General features: G+C 37.1%; 1 protein-coding gene and 1 long non-coding RNA gene across 5 annotated transcripts in view; one reads left to right on the forward strand and one right to left on the reverse strand.

The window, feature by feature from the left end:
* ATR (ATR serine/threonine kinase) overlaps nucleotides 1-19,814 on the forward strand; it is a 124,915-nt gene that overhangs the window by 68,099 nt on the left and 37,002 nt on the right. For all 4 annotated transcript variants that reach the window (XR_007924529.2, XM_051859026.2, XM_008266276.4 and 1 more), the window contains 9 exons: nucleotides 176-313; nucleotides 2,052-2,262; nucleotides 5,217-5,374; nucleotides 8,487-8,651; nucleotides 9,640-9,731; nucleotides 14,104-14,195; nucleotides 14,433-14,610; nucleotides 16,277-16,456; nucleotides 16,875-17,034. Coding sequence is in view for 3 of the 4 variants with exons in the window: in XM_051859026.2 (XP_051714986.2) it covers nucleotides 176-313; nucleotides 2,052-2,262; nucleotides 5,217-5,374; nucleotides 8,487-8,651; nucleotides 9,640-9,731; nucleotides 14,104-14,195; nucleotides 14,433-14,610; nucleotides 16,277-16,456; nucleotides 16,875-17,034 (1,374 nt within the window). In the remaining variant the exon portion in view is untranslated. The remainder of the gene's footprint in view (nucleotides 1-175; nucleotides 314-2,051; nucleotides 2,263-5,216; nucleotides 5,375-8,486; nucleotides 8,652-9,639; nucleotides 9,732-14,103; nucleotides 14,196-14,432; nucleotides 14,611-16,276; nucleotides 16,457-16,874; nucleotides 17,035-19,814) is intronic.
* On the reverse strand, nucleotides 7,272-10,675 carry LOC127493941 (uncharacterized). The gene is made up of 3 exons (XR_011388180.1): nucleotides 10,551-10,675; nucleotides 9,967-10,018; nucleotides 7,272-7,371 (listed from the first exon to the last, which is right to left on the reverse strand). It is a non-coding gene; the product is annotated as an uncharacterized lncRNA (long non-coding RNA).

The raw sequence follows: 19,814 nt of genomic DNA on the forward strand, positions 1-19,814 counted from the left end.
ATACTTAAAGAGGTGGTAATGTGAAATCCTTCTTGTTTGAGTGTGTGTGCTTCTTTCCATAAGAGAATACCCACTCTTCCGTGACAAATTATCTCGTGTGATACTTTTTGACATTCAATCAATAGAATAATATGTATAAAACAAAATATTCTCCCCAAACCATTTGAGTTTACAGGTTCGGGATGACCTTGCTAGTAAAATTTTCACCTGCTGTAGCATAATGATGAAGCATGATTTCAAGGTGACCATCTATCTTCTTCCACATATTCTAGTGTATGTCTTGTTGGGTTGTAATGAAGAAGATCAACAGGAGGTGAGAGATTAATTTTGCTTGGTTTCTGGACATAAAAAATTTTACTTTCTCTAATACATTTTAGAAAGACTACATTTTAGGAAATGCAAATCTATGTTTGAAATATGTATGTTCTTGTACATGTTTAAAAACATATAAAATCCTTTCTAAGCTTCTGTTTATCAAAAATTTATGCAATGTTTGCTGGAGAAACTTATAAAGTAAATATTACATTTGCCCAAGTATACCAGCAAACATTAGGAGACAGATATATAATAAACTATTGATAATAATTTTTCCTGGGTAATTTTAAGCCCTGAGGATTTAAGTAGGGAAGTGGAAATATTTTACTTTTAATTTTATAATGTTTTGTGGAATTTATTTTAACCACATATATAAGTTTCCTTTAAATATATTTTAATAGTGTAAGTAGCATATTATGTTCTTAAGGTAAAAATTCAAATTATACAAATAAATCAAAATGTACCCTTTGACTACCAATCCTGACCCTACATCCCCAGGAGTCTCACTATTAATGTGATACGTTGTGATACGTGTTTTTTCCAGATTTTTTTTTTCTTGACGCAACTGGTTCAGTTTTTTTTTTTTTTTCTTATGATAGTATCCTATTGTAGGGATTGTTCTATAACTCACTTTTATTCTTTTTTCTTTTTAACATTATATTGAGCTCACATCTTTTTAAACAACTACACAATATTATCCTTCCATTGTGTAGTTGTACCATAGTTTATTTAACTAATACTATAATTATAATTTAGATTCTAGTTCTGTTTTTTAATAAATGATATTATGATGAGCATGATAACAGTACTTACTTTTGCAAATACCTGTGAATGCATGTCTAGGGTAGGTACTGAAAAGTAGCACTGTTAGGGTTCATGGTGCATGCATTTAAAATTTTAATTATTAGAGACTGCATATTTGTCTGTACTGATTTATGATAACCCCTACAGTTCATGAGTATATCCATTCTCCACACACTTGCCAGTGCTTGATATTTTCCAACATTTAAATTTTAGGTAACATGATGGATTAAAAAAGACATTATTTTAATTTGCATTTTTATTACTACCACTAAAGTTATGTTCTTCAGCCATTTGCACTTGCTTTCTGTGAACTGTCTGTTTATATCCTTTGTCTCTTTGAGGTGTGTATGCGTATGTGTATGTGAGCTTTTAATGAATTGGTAGCAGTTCTGTATATATTCTGGATGCCAATTTGCCAGACATATTCTGCAAAAATCTTTCCAAGTTAGTGGCTTTCTTTCTAACCTTTGTTTATGCTTTTTGCTGTGTAAAAATTTTAAATGTAAGTGCCAAATTTGAAAATATTTTCTGGATTATTAATTTTATAAATCTTGTATGTAATTCCTTTTCTTATCCAATGTCATAGACATAGTTCCCTAAATTTTCTTGAATCCTCTTGTTTTTACATTTAGCCTATCAGTTACTCTGAAATTAGCTTTTATGGTTTGAGATATTACTATGTTTTAGTATCATTTAGCAGATAATTTTATTGTCATTTAATTAATAACCTGGAAAGCTTTTAATACTTTATATTTTCTTTAGTGACTAACATGTTAAAAATTTTTTGGTTTAATTTTGGATAAGAAAATTTATGAATCTGTAATATTATTTTCTTTTGGAAATTGTTGCCTTAGAATGGTTAGTCTTGTTTGTTAGGTCATAATAAAATTATAATACATAGGCATATTATTAACCATAAAATGGGTTCTCAGGTTTATGCAGAAATTATGGCAGTTCTAAAGCATGACGATCAGCAGACCATCAGTACCCAAGACAGTGCATCTGATCTGTGTCAGCTCAGTACACAGACTGTGTTCTCCATGCTTGATCATCTTGCACAGTGGGCAAGGCACAAATTTCAAGTAATGAATGCTGACAAATGTTCACAGGGCAAATCAGACAGTGATAATGTAGAGTCAATGGGTGAGTTATAACTTCTGTTCTTTTTTTAATTATGTACCAATTGATTCCTTCTGTATTAATTCTGTAATTTAGGCATTAGTTTTTTAAAATCCTGCTTTTTGTACATTTTTAAATGAATAATAATAAGATTTTCACTGAGAAAAAGAATTTATAGTCTTAGGATCTTTAAGTTTTGTTTGTTTTTTTAAAGATCTGTATGTTAAAAGGCAGAGTTACAGAGTGGGAGAGACATAAAGAGGGAGATCTTCCATCCACTGGTTCACTCCCCAAGTGACCACAACTGCTGGGGCTGGTCTGGACTGAAGTCAGGAGCCAGGAGCTTCTTCCTGAACTCCCACTTGGGTGGCAGGCACCCAAGCACTTGGGCCATCTCTCACTGCTTTTCCAGTCACATTAGAAGGGAGCTAGATGGAAAGTGGAGTAGCCAGGACTCGAACCAATGTCCATATAGAATGCCAGCATCAAAGGCAGTAGCTTGACCCACTATGCCACAGTGTTGGCCCTTCTTTAAGTTCCTAAAAGAAAATTTAACCTTCCTTAGTTTTTAAAACACTTCAATTTTATTTATTTATTTATTTGGCTGAGAGAAAGCCAGCCAGCCAGCCAGCCAGCCAGATCTGCAGTCTACTAGTTTACTCCCCAGGTTCCCACAACAGCTGGGGTTAGGCCAGGCTGAAGCCACATGTTTGTGTATGTATATAAATTTTGTATATGTGTGTTTGAATGTGTATATGGGTAGTCTATTCTTTGTCTTTTTTGATTTGTGAAATATTCTTTGAAATATTTTAACATTTAAATTTTAAATTTCAAAGGGGTTTTAATTTTATGGCTTTTTTTTTTTTATGATTTGCTTATTTATTTGAAAGGAAGAGTTGCAGAGAGAGAAGGAATCTTCCACCTATCGGTTCACTTCCCAAGTGACCGCAATGGCCAAGACTGGTCAGGCTGAAGCTAGGAGCTTTATCTAGGTCTCCTATGTTGGGCCCAACTACTTGGGCCATCTTGCGCTGCTTTCCCAGACACGTTAGCAAGGAACTAGGTGGGAAGTGGAGCAGCCCATATGGGATGCCATCACAAGCAGCAGCTTAATTTACTGCCACACACCAATCCCTATTTTTATTCATTTATATTTTCAGTCTGTTTGAAATCCAGCAGGTTCTCCATACATGCTTGCTACACTTTATACACTTCACTTTCCTATCCCTATTATTGTGCTATGTTTTTCGTGTACAACTTCTAGTGACATGACTAAAAAAAGAATCTTATTAAAGTTAAAAATAACACCTGATAATTTAATTTGCCCCTATGGTATATGCATTTGGTGAAAAGAATTATATTCATCACACAGTAATGGATACTCTTAATGTCTTTGAGCTTTTTTTATTTCGATTTTTTTTTTTTGCAGTAAATGATGGTTATAATCCTTCTGCTTCTTAATACCTCACCATTTTCAGAGATATTATGTTTGTCCCATTTTTGTGAAGCTAATTGAAAAAACTGACAATGTTACAGTCCTTAAAGAGGCCTTCATTTACTGAGTTCTCAGTTTGTGAGCATCTCTTATTGTCCATGTACCTGTGAAGGCACGTAGATTCCTGTTGTTAAACATAGTAGTTTATTATTTTTCTAAAATTTTCTAAGAATTACAGATAATTATCTGTTTAGGGGAATATTTCCCTGGAATATGGCTAATTATGCATATATTTTCCGTTTATTAATAATTAAGTAATTGTTCCCATTTCTGCATATGAAAATTATAGTATAAAACCAAAAAATAATTCTGTTATCTCCATTTTAACTAGCACTGCAGTTATAATTCTAGCTTTTAACAATGACATTTGTAACAGTTCAAAAGCAAAATACCTTTTACCTATCTTATAATTTGAAATTGTTTACAAATTTTAATGGCAGTAAGGAATTATATGTAATTTATTTTTAAATATATTAGCTTAATTATTTAAATTTTAGAGAAGTTTGGTTCCTATTTTCTATATTCTGGTATGAATCATTATGAACATTTAAAAGTTTTAAATAAGAATTCATAAGCTGGACTGTCTTCATTTAGAAGTTTTCAGTTTGTTTCTTAACACTCTTGAAAAATTATCCTAAAGTACTTGGATTTTTACTTAAGGTACTTTTACTTTGAATTTTCATTTTTTGTGTGGCAGCACAGGTACAAAATTGGTTGGTAGCAAATAATTTAAAATTCTTTTAAAAAGGTTTATGTATTTTTTATTTGAAAGGCAGAGTCACAGAGAAGGAGAGAAAATAACAGAGGGAGAGATGTCTTCCATCTGCTGGTTCACTCCCCTGATGGCCACAATAGCCAGCACTGGACCAGGCTGAAGCCAGCAGTAAGGAACTTCTCTGGCAGGGAGCTAGATCAGAAGTGGAGCAGTCAGGATACAAACCGGCACCCAAATGGGATGCCAGCATCACAAACAGTGGCTTTATCTGCTATGCCACAGCATCCGCCCCAGAATTTGAAACTTTTTAAAGTAGAAGAAGGCTCTCTCCATAATTTTACTAAGTAACTACTCATCAGTATTTTTATAATCATCAACAATAAATGATAACTTACCTTGTATCTTTATATCATCTTTGTATCTTTTAAACACTTAATAATAGATTCCCATTTAATTCTCACAACATTGTAAGGAAGGCAAGAAAGGTACTAATATTTCCATTTTATAGATGAAGAAACAGAAGCTCAGTAAGTTAAATGAATGTCCAAAGTAAGATAAGAAATGTAGAATTGGAACAGACCCATCTGAGTAATTATCCTATTGCTAATTATATACTAAATATGATCCCCTAATACATTTAGAATTAATTTATATAGTGAACTAAATTGAACTTAAATACTTCAGTTTATTCTTTTAAAGTTTCATCTTGTAAGTCTTTAATTAGTCTTTTTCTTTTTTATAATCTCGGAATTCCTGTGGGTTATGAAGACTATCGAAGTGTTACTCGCTTTCTAGACCTCATACCTCAAGATACTCTGGCAGTAGCATCGTTTCGCTCCAAAGCATACACAAGAGCTGTTATGCACTTTGAATCGTTTATTACAGAAAAGAAGCAAAATATTCAAGAGCACCTTGGATTTTTACAGGTCTGATATTAATATAGTGAATGTGGTAATGAAAATTAGTATTACCAGTCCTTTATTATTATGTTGTTCATTTTACTGAGTGTTTTTGATGCTATGCTAGACACTAGATATTTGCAAGTACTTTACACACTTGATCTTAGCCAAAAGGCCGAGAAGCGATTACAAGTACTTTAGAAGCTTATACATTAGTGGAGAGAGAAACATGTAATTCATACAGTATCTTAGGTATAGAAATATAGATATGAGCCGGCGCCGTGGCTCACAAGGCTAATCCTCTGCCTTGCGGCGCCGGCACACCAGGTTCTAGTCCCTGTCGGGACGCCGGATTCTGTCCCGGTTGCCTCTCTTCCAGGCCAGCTCTCTGCTGTGGGCAGGGAGTGCAGTGGAGGATGGCCCAAGTACTTGGGCCCTGCACCCCATGGGAGACCAGGATGAGCACCTGTCTCCTGCCATCGGATCAGCGGCCATTGGAGGGTGAACCAAAGGCAAAGGAAGACCTTTCTCTCTGTCTCTCTCTCTCTCACTGTCCACTCTGCCTGTCAAAAAAAAAAAAAAAAAAAGAAAGAAATATTGATATGTCCTAAAGGACAGTTAACTCACCCTCTGTGTGGGGTGGGGTGGGGTGGGAAATGATGTAGGTGAGCCAGGGATCAAGAGAGATTTCTAGGCCGGCGCTGCGGCTCACTAGGCTAATCCTCCGCCTAGCGGCGCCGGCACACCGGGTTCTAGTCCCGGTTGGGGCGCCGGATTCTGTCTTGGTTGCCCCTCTTCCAGGCCAGCTCTCTGCTGTGGCCAGGGAGTGCAGTGGAGGATGGCCCAGGTGCTTGGGCCCTGCACCCCATGGGAGACCAGGAAAAGCACCTGGCTCCTGGCTCCTGCCATCAGATCAGCGCGGTGCGCTGGCCGCAGCGCGCCGGCCGCGGCGGCCATTGGAGGGTGAACCAACGGCAAAGGAAGACCTTTCTCTCTGTCTCTCTCTCTCACTGTCCACTCTGCTTGTCAAAAAAAAAAAAAAAAAAAAAAAAAGAGAGGTTTCTAGGAGATGATATCTTAAATATGTATGATAGTTACAAAGAAAAGACATTTGATTTAAAAACATATTTTTTAAAGATTTATTTATTTATTTGAAAGTCAGAATTACAGAGATAGGGTAAGAAGGAGAGAGATCTTCCATCCACTGGTTCACTCCCCAATCATTTGCAATGGCAAGGGCTAGGTTAGGCCGAAGCCAACAGCTTCATCCGTTCTCCCACATGGGTGCAGGAATCCAAGGACTTGGACCATCCTCTGCTGCTTTCCCAGGCACACCAGGGAGCTGGATTGGAAGTAGAGCAGCTGGGACTCGAACCGGTGCCCATATGGGATGCTAGTGCTGCAGCTGATGGCTTAATCCACTATTCCACACTGCCGGCCCCAGGAAAGACATTTTAAACAGAGGCATCTTAATTGAGTCAGGAAGGAGTATGGTATATACTAAGAGTAAATTGTCAGTTTTTTTCGGTTGTAGAGGAAAGATTACAAGGAAAATTACAAATCTTAGAAGAGCTTTCAAGTTGTCGTTAGGAGATGTGAACTGCAGAAGTCCCAGTGCATTTTAGCTAAAAGCCTATGGCAGTTATGGAGGAAGAACTTGAAAAGGCTATGATTCGAGGCGTTACTGTTTTCCTTGTGAGAAGCGTGGGCCTGAATTTTGGACTAGATAAGTAGGGAGATACACTGGTTATATATTATATAACCTAATATGTTATATAACCTAATATTATATATTAGGCTTTAGAGTGCTGGTGAAATTCTGGGGTGGGGAACCCTTTTCTGCTAACAGCCATTTGGGTATTTATAACATCATTCATGGGCCATAAAAATTAGCCTGCTATAGATTGATTGAATTTCCAGTCTCACCTGCACTTGCGTTGGCAGGATCATACCAAATACTTTTGTTGGCTTTATGTAGCCCACAAGCCGGATGTTCCCCAGAACTGGAAGTGATGATATTGTGACTGTGTTAAGCAGAAAAGAAAGTAAGCTCACATGGGGCTAATACACTGAGATTAAAGAGAGGACCAAAACTTATGGGCTTTGCAGATCAAAAAAACAAAGTGTGGTAAAAGAATGGGAAAATTAGTAGCTTGGTGTCTCAGGATGACTATTTGCCTTTTCCTGTCTTTGTGTTCCTTCTTGTCTAGATTTGCATCTGTGGTTCATGGTTAAAATCTTTCCCTTACAAAAATGCTCAGCTCCCTTGTCCTTTACCCACTGAGTTAGACTAATTTTTATAAAATTCCAAACCTGGATAAAGTTAGCCTTCTGCCTTCCCAGTGTCTGTATAGGAAAAACTGAACGTTGCTTTAGAAAAATTACACAGTGGAGTTTATGTTGCTGTTACTTTAAGTGCATAATCTCAGACATCTTTAATGCTACAGGAAATTTTAGCACTGCATTCAGCTCTTCTTTCTCTAGAAAGCCTACTTTTCCACTCTTCAAGATGACAGTTTACTTTCATTCCCCTGTTTCTACATCAGTCTCAAATGATGATCTCACTTCCTCTTTCATTAGGCAAATAGAAGCTAAATGTCTACCATATCTGCAAATACATGGCATCTACACCCAATTCTTCTGTTGTTTCTAATGAAGGAATCCGTCCTGTCAAAATTCAGTCCTTCTGCTTGGGTTCTCAGTTTCAGTCCTTCAAATATTCCCTCTTTGCCTACTATCATTAATTTATTTTCCTGAACCAGAGTATGTAGTGCATTTAGATTTGCTCTAAATTTCTTATCTGAGTTTTTTCCAGTTTCCTTGCTTTTACATTATGCTTCAGGTACTTCCCATCTCACTGCTTCTCTTCAAAGCCAGTTTTGAAAGAATTGTCTGTCTTCCCTATATTCTCTACATTGCTTCCCATTCACTGTTAACTCATTTTTACAAGATTTTTCTGTCTTTTTTTCTTTTGGTGCAACTTTTGTTAAGAAAATCAGTAGCCTCCATGTTACCAAATCAAATAGATGTTTCCCAATCCTAATTTGAGTCTGTGGTTCATTGACTTGTTGTTTTATAGTTTTGTTTCTAATTGTGTTTTTTTTTCCCTGATATGATTTTTTTTAATTGTTGAGCAAAGAAATTGTATGCTGCTATGGATGAACCAGATGGAGTGGCTGGAGTCAGCGCAATTCGAAAGGCAGAGCCATCTCTAAAAGAGCAAATCCTTGAACATGAAAGCCTTGGCTTGCTGAGGGATGCTACTGCTTGCTATGACAGGGCTATTCAGCTAGAACCAGACCAGGTAAAGCAGTAATCAGAGAACAATGTAATGAAAAGAGCCTTGAATAGGACTCTGAAAACCTTCGTTTCAGTACTGTCTTTATCAGTATCACAGTGTGTCCAGAAAATGTTTGATTGTCTCTGTGCTTGAGTTTACTGACTGAAAAATTAAGACATGTGCTGGATAATCTTAAAAGTTTTTTCCAATCCCAAATTTCTGTGACCTTAGAAGTCCCTCAAATGAATGAGATTTTGGTGTGTATTTATATTAGGATATGCATTTTGATAACTCCAAAATTTATGTTATTTAATTTGTTATTAAAATATAAGCTATGCATCAATTTTTTAGTAATAGTGATTCTCTGCAGTGTGAGAAATTTTTTCATATCTCACACACACTTTTGCATTTCACACTCACCCACCTGTAGATCTCTGCGGTAATCCCTTGGAATCACTGAGCTGCTGTAATGACTAATGAGAGTATATTGTTGAGCTAGGAAAGGGGTTTAGAATGACTAATTTGTTATTTTACATTAGATTCTCTTGGAATATTGCTTTTTGTCATACTTACAATGTTATTTTTTGCAATTTTTGTTCAATTTTTTAAAATATCACAGAATCTTTTAAGTTAAAGCCTCAAGTCTAGTAATATTATGACCTTTGAATGTTAATGTTTATGTGAGAAATATATAATCTTTAAACATTAAATTTTATTAGATTGTTATATTCAGTAATTGTTGTATTCACTAACTTTATATTTAATTTGAACCAAAAATTAGACCAACTCTGGAAAAATACATTAAGTTCAACCTGAGATTTTCTAGGCTGTCTGTGTTTTTTCTGTTACTTTAAATGTGTTAGGACATTGATAGGGGTCCTGACATGTAGTCAAGAAAGTCACTTGTTAATGAAAAGTAGGCATAGTGAAGTATTTTTTGATGAGTATCAGTTAAACTGTTTGTGGTTGCCAGCATATATTTGAAGTGATAATTGTTATTTTAAATTTTTAGATTGTTCATTATCATGGTGTAGTGAAGTCTATGTTAGGTCTTGGTCAGCTGTCTACTGTAATCACTCAGGTGAATGGAGTGCATGCTAACAGGTAATATTTTTCATAAGACTGATTTTATTTCATATTCTATCTGATAAGAAAAATTTTTAATAAAATGGATAACTATGTTTACTAAAGTAATGAACTGTTTTCATGATGTTGGAATGAAGCAGTAAAATTTTTTTTTTCTTTCATAAGCTTATCTACCTCTAACAGCTTATTTTATGTCTTAACAAGTAATCTTTGAATTACATTTGCTTTAAGATAGGAATCTTCCAGAGCTCACCTGCTGGGCATCCAGTCCAAGCTCTGCCTATAGGATTAGCACCAGTCATTTTCTGTGATGGTGGAAGAAGAGAAAACTTTGTGACTAATTTATGATATACTACTGTAGATTGTGTAGGTGGATTTTTACTTCAAAGAATTGATAATTATGAAAGTAGGTTTCCTTTCCCAAAGAAAATGAATTTGTTGGCCGGCGCCGCGACTCACTAGGCTAATCCTCCGCCTAGCGGCGCCGGCACACCGGGTTCTAGTCCCGGTCGGGGCGCCGGATTCTGTCCCGGTTGCCCCTCTTCCAGGCCAGCCCTCTGCTGTGGCCAGGGAGTGCAGTGGAGGATGGCCCAGGTGCTTGGGCCCTGCACCCCATGGGAGACCAGGAAAAGCACCTGGCTCCTGGCTCCTGCCATCGGATCAGCGCGGTGCGCCGGCCGCAGCGCGCCGGCCACGGCGGCCATTGGAGGGTGAACCAACGGCAAAGGAAGACCTTTCTCTCTGTCTCTCTCTCTCACTGTCCACTCTGCCTGTCAAAAAAAAAAAAAAAAATGAATTTGTTATAGCAAACCAAATTATACAAAAGATGATACTTACGTGTGGCACACGTGATTAAGGCCAAATTAGCCTTCTACTTTGGAGATTAACTGTCAAGTTTGGCTCTGCTCTTGAATCTGTTTTGTGTGACAGCTAAAAGCCTTTTTCCTTAATCTGTTCACCAGACCCCAGCTGATTATGCTGGGTAGTAGAGATCTAGTAAGAAGAGAATGGGAATCTTGGATAAGCAAAGAACACGCAGTCTGCTGCCTTATTAGACCACACTGAACGCAGCTTCTTCTAAAGGTTTCTATAAGCTCAAAAACAATGATTCATAAACACTACTGTTTTATAATGTCCATGAGCAGAGAAGGTTACTGTTGGTCAGATGGCGTCACAGTAGTTCAACTGAGGAAATGATGAAGAAAACTTTGTAGAAGTAGGGAAGGAGTGATTATATGTGGTAGATGTGTTTCTTTGGGTTTTTAGTTGAGAGATTTTATTATATAAATTTGAGAAAATTTGTCACGACTCATGTTGAAGTGTCAGGTTTCCATGTGACATACACTGCACTGTTAGACTCCCCTTGTCTCATATTTGGGCCTATGATACACAGAGCCTGTTGATATTTGGATTGTGAAAAGTGTGTGTCAATATTCAATGAAGGGATGCTGTGTTATAGTGAAGCAAATGGTCATTGTGGAGAATCTCTATTTGCATTTAAACAAATATTTCTCTATTTTTTATGTTTTTTTTTTTTTTATTTGAGTGGTAGAGTTACAGACAGTGAGAGAAAGAGACAGAGAGAAAGGTCTTCCTTTCATTGGTTCACTCCCCAGATGGCCGCAACAGCCAGAGCTACACCAATCCGAAGCCAGGAGCCAGGAGCCTCCTCCAGGTCTCCCAAGTGGGTACTTGGGCCATCCTCCACTGCTTGCCCAGGCCATAGCAGAGACTGGATCAGAAGTGGAACAGCCGGGACCTGAACTGGTGCCCGTATGGGATGCCAGCACTGCAGGCAGGGGTCCTACCCATTACACCACAGTATTCCTTTTAATGTACTCCATTTATGTGGATAAGTTCTCCCACCCTGATCCTTATTGTCATTTGGTACTTTTTGGTTTAAGACTTGGTATGATACACTCCTGTGGATAGTAAATAACCGGTTAAATATTCCTTGTCCAAAATATCTGGGACCTGAAATGTTTTTAGAATTCAGATTTTTGGAGGCCGGTGTTGTGGTGTAGCTGGTAAAGCCACTGCCTGGGATGCTGGCATCCTGTATGTGCACTGGTTCAAGTCCCAGCTGATCCAGTTGCCTATTAATGGTCTGGGAAAAGCAGCAGATGGCCCAAGTGTTACCTATGTGGGAGACCAGGAAGAAGCTCTTGGCTCCCAGCTTCAGCCTGGCCCAGCCTTGCCGTTGGGGCCATCTGGGGAGTGAACCAGTGGATGAAGATGTCTCTCTCTGTCTCTCCTCTGTAATTCTGTCTTTCAAATAAAGTAAATCTTAAAAGAACAAAAAGACATTGAAAAAATTGAGATTTTTTTCAGATTTTGGAATATTTACATATATAATGAGATCTTAAGAATGTGAACCAAATCTAACCACAAAATTCATTTATGTTTCATACATCCTTTATAGGTGTACCCTGAAGGTATTTTTACACAGTATTTCTAGTGCATCTACATTATGATTGTGGCCTGTCCCATGAGGTTGGGTCAGGAATGTTCCACTTGTAGCATCATTTTTGATGCTCAAAAATCAAATTTTGGATTTCTCATTAGGGATACTCAACTTGTATTACCAATTCTACTCAGATTTTTATCTTGAGATTTTCATATTTTGGTGTCTGATGGTAAAAGGTTGTAAAGTCATTCAAAGTTGAACTTTTGAAAATTAAATTTCTGTTGTTTGTATTTTAGCCTGTCCTAAATTGTTTTTGATGGTTTCATATTTAGAAATTGAAGCATACTCAATATTTATGTTGCTATTTTTAGATTTTAAAAAATATATAACTGTCATTTATTTAATTTTTTTGATGTTTCTACTTTTAAGGATATTGAATGTAGTCTTTATGAATCTGTTTTCTTTTTTATAATATGATATATACAAAGAGACTTCAAAAATTTGTGGAAAAAATGGAATGAAAAATAAATTTATTTTGATACTAAATTTTTTCCATAATATGTATTTTCCATGAATTTTTGGCAGATGCTTCATTCTGTGCTATATGTAGTATATTAGATCATTAAATGGAAAAAAATATGCCTACCCCAGGAACCAGCATATAATAAGTATTCAAATGGTATGATTAATAAAAAAGAGGAAACTCTAGCTGCTTCTCTGTAGTCATCATTCAAAATATCACTGGTCATTCTAATGTCACCTAAATAGAATGCTTAGAAAAAATAATCAGCCTATATCATGCCTTCTTTTTTTCCCCTAGATTGATTGATTGATTTAAAAGCCAGAGTTAAAAAGAGAGGGAAAGAGAGATCTTCCATTTGCTGGTTCACTCCCAAAACGGCCTAAATGGGGCAGGGCTAGGCTGAAGCCAAGAACTAGGAGCTTCTTCTAGATTTCCCACATGGATGTAAGGGTCCAAGCATTTGGGCTATCCTCCTCTGCTTTCCCAGGCACATTAGCAGAGAAAAAGTGGAGCAGCTGGGCTTTGAACTAGTGCCCTTATGAGATGCAGCTGTGGCTTAACCCACTGTGCCATAGCACAAGACCCATCATACTTTTTTTAAAGTAACTGACAATAGTTTAAGAATGGATGTATATGTTAAGTAGTAGGCTTTGTATATTTTGCTATGCCATTGACACATCATTTTATTATGCCTTTATGTTGAATGTCCTATGCAACTCTCAACTCTCCAGTCCATACCACCAGCCCCTATATTTGTATCTTAAATTTAATTAAAAATCCTAAATTATTAGAATTGTTTGTCTCTGAATTCATATGCATTCGGTGGCTCTTCTTGCTTGCAGTTTGTTCAAGTTAAGCATGTAGCTAATTTTGTAACAGGCTGTGTTATTATCCAAGAATTTGTTCTGCTCTAACATATGCAAAATCACTTTGCTAAAGAATGGCATTTGTAAATGTCTCTACCAGAAATAGTGTGACAAAATGTTTTTGAAGAATGTAAAGGCTAAAATTTTCTAGGTTGGGGTAGGAATTTTGCCTAGTGGTAGTGCTTGAGATGCCCACATATTAGAGTACCTGACTACTCTCTAGCTTCCTACTAATGCACACCCTGAAGGCAGCAGGTGATTAGCTGGTCACTACTACCCAGGTGGAAGACTCAGATGGAGGTCCTGGCTTTGGCCTGGCTCAGCCCCTGGCTGTTGTAGGCATTTGGGGAGTAAACCAGCAGATGGGAGATTCTCCATCTTCTTGTCTATCTCTATCTCTCTCTCTACCTTTCAAATAAATAAAAAATGAAGGTTAAAAATTTTTCTGGGTTATTTCTGAATAGAGATTATTTTAAGTACAAAATGCAATCAAATGCAGCAAGATGAACAATATAGCATCTAAACCAGTGAAGTATCTCTAAATGCCTTTGTAAACTTAAATAAAGTTTGATCGATATGGATTTCTTTCAATAGGTCTGAATGGACAGATGAATTAAACACATACAGAGTGGAAGCAGCTTGGAAATTGTCACAGTGGGATTTGGTGGAAAACTATTTGGCAGAAGGTAAAATTACTTCTTGAAATATAAGCGGTTTTAATATATTAGTCATAAATATTTAGAGTTAAGTAGCTTAGAAGCATTCATAATTAATTGCTTTGACTGTTTTGTAATTATCTTGTTTAGTTCAAAGTAGGCTGAAACCATTCTTCAGTATTTCTGCTGACCATTTTATCCACTGTTAGAAAACTGGCTCTTCGACCTAGGACTATAGCATTTTTTGACTCTTCACTTGTTTTTCAGATGGGAAATCTACATCGTGGAGTGTCAGACTGGGACAATTGTTATTATCAGCCAAAAAAAAAGATATCACAACTTTTTATGACACATTGAAACTGGTGAGAGCAGAACAAATTGTACCTCTTTCCGCTGCAAGCTTTGAAAGAGGCTCTTACCAACGAGGATATGAGTTTATTGTGAGGTATTTTGGAAGTTTGCATTTTTATATTCCTAATCTGTTACCCTCAAATAGGTAAACAGATATAAGCGGTATAAACAAATGTATAGTTTGAGATTATCTTGGAATTCAGTTAAATGTATTTTAATTCAATAAATACCTTATGTAAATTCATGGTATTTATTTAAGATAGTAATGAACTGTCTCTTAAGTGTAGTGGCTACACAATAAAAATATTTAATAATAAAAAAATGTGACCTGATAGGATTGGAATTTTTGATGAGTAAATAATTCTGATAGTAAGTTTGGTGTTACACAAAGCTACACAAAATTACTCTTTCATACTTTCACCTCACAGTCTTCTTATAGTTTTTTAAAAAAAAAATCCTAACTTACATCCTTTTAATTGAAAAAGCAATTATGAGACTAATAAAATACGTTATATTTATCTTCTTGTAATGGCATATTCCATATAACTAACCTAAATAATCTAGACATCTGTACCCAACACATTAATGATTATTGCTTGTTAAAACTCTCTTCCCTTCTTGTTGATGAATGAATGCATTTGACATTTCCCCCTCACCATATAATGCATTACATTATCAGAAAAGAATATTAACTTTTAGAGGAATGGAAAAAATGATAAAAATATTTTTGGTCTAATGATTCACCTGCAGAAAAATGATAAAGGAAGTGTTGTGATTAAACAATAGTAACTTTTTAAAGTTATACAAATTCACTATGTTTTGTGTCAGCCACTATGATAATGTCTTAATGAAATCAAATACTGGACTACTGAGTTGAATTCTTTTCTCTACCTACTCATCTATATCCTTGTGAATTGAACACTGAGTCATAGACACAAACTGCTATATAAAGGGGAAGAAGCTATGTGAATATATCACAGTTTCTGTCATTCCTAGGAAAAGAAATTAAGAATGTATTTGTTCCACAATTTTTTTACTGGCATACACTAGGCCAAGCCCTCTTATAAGTAGGAATATTCATTTGCAAATATTTTATATTGATTTATAACAGATCCATATTTTCTTTTATCTTCATGTAAGTGGTGAAATTTGATTCTCAAACATTTGAATTTGCCGTGGTATACCTTTCTTCAGTTCATAGGAATTTGGAGATCACAACAAAGCCCTGAATATTTTAACCAGCATAAAGTGGTGTTTATACCCACTTTGAAAAGATATAAATGTTGCTGTTTATGTACAAAGAATATATATTAATGTTCTGCAAAAGAAAACTATATTTTAGATTTGTGGTAGATTTAAAGTAGTGCTTCATATATGAAACTAATAAAACTGAATGTGATAAAATTTTTAAAAAACATTTATTTATTTATTTATTTATTTGAAAGGCAGAGTTACAAAGAGGCAGAGACAGAGAGAGAGATGTCTTCCATCCTCTGGTTCCACTCCCCAAATGGCCACAATGGCCAGAGCTGGGCTGATCCAAAGCCAGGAGCCAGGAGCTTCTTCTGGGTCGGTTCAGGAACCCAAGGACTTTTGCTATCTTCCACTGTTTTCCCAGACCACAGCTGGATTGGAAGTGAAGCAGCCAGGTCTTGAACTGGCTCCCATATGGGATGCCGGCACTGCAGGCGGCGGCTTTACCCTCTGTGCCACAGGGCTGGCCCCAGAATAGCGTTTTAACATTGATTCTATCTCTTCAGATTGCACATGTTGTGTGAATTGGAGCATAGCACCAAACCACTTTTTCACCAGTCTCCAGAAGACAGTTCTCAAGAGGATTCTCTAAACTGGGTAGCTCGACTAGAAATGACTCAGAATTCTTACAGAGCCAAGGAGCCTATTCTGGCTCTCCGGAGGGCTTTATTAAGTCTCAACAAAAGGTTTGCAGACTACTTTTTTTTTTTCCATTTTAATCATCTTATATTTGGTATTATTTTTGTACACGTATTTCCTACTCTTCTAACTGAATTTGCATTTTTCTATATTCATTTAACAAGGCTACACTATATAGTTGAAATGCACTTAGAATTTAAGAATCACTTTTATATACCATTAATTTTTATAAACATATTTGTTGGTACTGATTTAAATCAAGAATAAAATCTTCATAGACTTATAAGAAATAAAATGAAACATTGTGAGAAAGCTTAAATCAAGGATTTTTAACAGATTAATCAGTGATTCCCTGAAATAGTATATTGAAGAGATTGTTGGAAATATTTTAGTTTAATTATTGGATATACTTACAAATACTCTTTTCTCCCCCCCGCTGCCCCCCATTTTATCACATTTCTTTAGACCTGACTACGATGAAATGGTTGGAGAATGCTGGCTACAGAGTGCCAGAGTGGCCAGAAAGGCTGGTCACCACCAGACAGCCTACAATGCTCTCCTTAACGCAGGAGAATCACGGCTTGCTGAACTGTATGTGGAGAGGGCAAAGTGGCTGTGGTCCAAGGTAATGGCCAAGGGAATGTCATCAGATATTTATCCTGTTGGGGATTATGTATTTCTTGCAGAGGCACAGCTGATAGAAGATCCCTAATCAAAATTTAAAACCTTTTTCTGTCCGTCTTCTTCATTATTTACCTACTATAATTCATAAAAAGCTATTCAGTTATGTTGCTTCTTCAAAATTATTAAATCATTAAAAATAGTCTTTATACCTATAGGATTAACTCTGAAGTTTAGAAAGGTCCTTTTTAATCTAGTCCCAGACTGGCTCTGTAGGTTCATTCATTTCTGTCTCACAAAACCCTTTGGGCTTCAGCTAAAACCAGACTACAGATAGTCCTTGATTCATGATAGTATTATATCCTGATAAACCTATTGTAAGTTGAAATATCGTAAATTAAAAATGCCCTTAGGCCAGCGCTGTGGCTCAATAGGCTAATCCTCCACCTGCGGCATCGGCACACCGGGTTCTAGTCCCGGTCGGGGACCTGGATTCTGTCTCGGTTGCCCCTCTTCTGGTCCAGCTCTCTGCTGTGGCCCGGGAGTGCAGTGGAGGATGGCCCAAGTGCTTGGGCCCTGCACCCACATGGGAGACCAGGAGAAACACCTGGCTCCTGGCTTCAGATCAGCACGGTGCGCCGACCACAGTGTGCCGGCCGCAGCGTGCCAGCCGCAGCGGCCACTGGAGGGTGAACCAACGGTAAAGGAAGACCTTTCTCTCTGTCTCTCTCTCTCCCACTGTCCACTCTGCCTGTCAAAAAGAAAAAAAATGCACTTAATACTCTTAACCTATGAAGCATCATAACTTAGAAACACAGTATTAAAATAGTCTGCTCTTATCCACAGTTCCAGGTACCTAACCACAAATAAGCAAAAATAAATAATTCACAAGTTTTAAATAACTATTTTTTAAGTTTATTTTATTTGTTTGAAAGGCACAGTGACAAGAGAAGAGGAAACACATGAAGAGAGAGATTTTCCATCCACTAGTTTTTTGAGTTTTTTTTTTTTTTTTTAAGATTTATTTATTTATTTGAAATAGTTACACAGAGAGAGGAGAGGCAGAGAGAGAGAAGTCTTCCATCTGATGGTTCATTCCCCAATTGGCCACAACGGCCGGAGCTGCACCTATCCAAAGCCAGGGAGCCAAGAGTTTCTTCTGGGTCTCCCAAGTGGTGCAAGGGCCCAAGGACTTGGGCCATCTTCTACTGCTATCCCAGGCCATAGCAGGGAGCTGAATCAGAAGTGGAGCAGCTGGGACTTGAACCAGCACCCATATGGGATGCTGGTGCTTCAGGCCAGGGTGTTAACCCACTGAGCCATAGCGCCGGCCCCCATCCACTAGTTTACTCCCTAAAAAACCACAGTGGCTAGGGCTGGGACAGGCCAAAGCCAGGAGCCTAGAACTCCATCCCGGTCTCCCATGTAGATGGCAGGGTCCAAAGTACTTGGGCCATCTTCCACTGCTTTATGAGGTGCATTAGCAGGGAGTTGGATCAGAAGAGGAGCAGCCAGGACTTGAACTGGCTCTCATATGGCATACTAGCGTTGCAGGTGACAGCTTAACATGCTATGCCACAATGCTGACCCCATTAAACAACATTTATTATAGTATATTATTATAGTTGTTTTAATAGTTATTGCTAAATTGAGCTTTATCATAGGGATGTATATATAGGAAAAAACATGACATGCAAAGGTGGAGAAATGGAATTAAAGAATGAGTTTATTTTTGTACAAAAGAATTTGAAACCAATGAATTATTTATAATATGCATTTTCCAAATATGAACAAATAAACTCATATTTTTAATCCCATTTTTCTGAGAACTTTTTGAAATACCCTTGTATTTAGGGTTCAGTACTATATATGGTTTCATCATTCCCCTGGGATATTTTTCTTTTTCTTTTTCTTTATTTCTTTTCTTTTTTTTTTTTTTTTTATTAGTCAGAGTTAGACAGTGAGAGAGAGAGACAGAGAGAAAGGTCTTCCTTCTGTTGGTTCACCCCTCAGATGGCCACTATGGCTGGCACGCTACGCTTATCTGAAGCCTGGAGCCAGGTGCTTCCTCCTGGTCTCCCATGCGGGTGCAGGGCCCAAGGATTTGGGCCATCCTCCATTGCCTTCCCGGCCACAGCGGAGAGCTGGACTTGAAGAGGAGCAACCAGGACTAGAAGCCAGCACCCATATGGAATGCCGGTGCCGCAGGCAGAGGATTAACCAAGTGAGCCACGGCGCCGGCCATCTCCTGGGATCTTGGCACATACAGAGGGAGACACTGTATACTGCGGAATTGAATGTTTACTCTCATGGTCACATGGCTGACTGGAAACTGTGACTCACTGCCACCCAGCATCACAAGGAGTATCACGGTGCATATTGCCAGCCCAAGAAAAGATCGAAGTTCAAAGTATGGTTTCTACTGAATGTGTATGTCTTTCACATCATTGTAAAGTCAAAAAATTGTAAGTGGAACCATGATAAGCCAGTGACCATGTGTACTTGCTTTTCTCCCAGTTAAGATTATTATTTTTCCTCATAGAATGTTCTTAACCAGCTTCTATGCCACGAAAAACAGTATCCATCATTTTAAGAACAAATTCAAATTTTTTGCATTGGTAATTTTTTTCCAAGTTTTTCAATTTACCAATTTCTAATTGGTAAATTTTCACTTATGTCTTAAATAAGTCATTATTTAAAAAAAATGATAAAAGAATGAGGTGGATTTTATTCTGATGTAACAACACTGTAATTATCTGACTAGGAGCAATTCTTTCTTATTTC

Source organism: Oryctolagus cuniculus, chromosome 4 (genome assembly GCF_964237555.1).
Source record: "Oryctolagus cuniculus chromosome 4, mOryCun1.1, whole genome shotgun sequence".
Lineage (NCBI taxonomy): Eukaryota > Metazoa > Chordata > Mammalia > Lagomorpha > Leporidae > Oryctolagus > Oryctolagus cuniculus.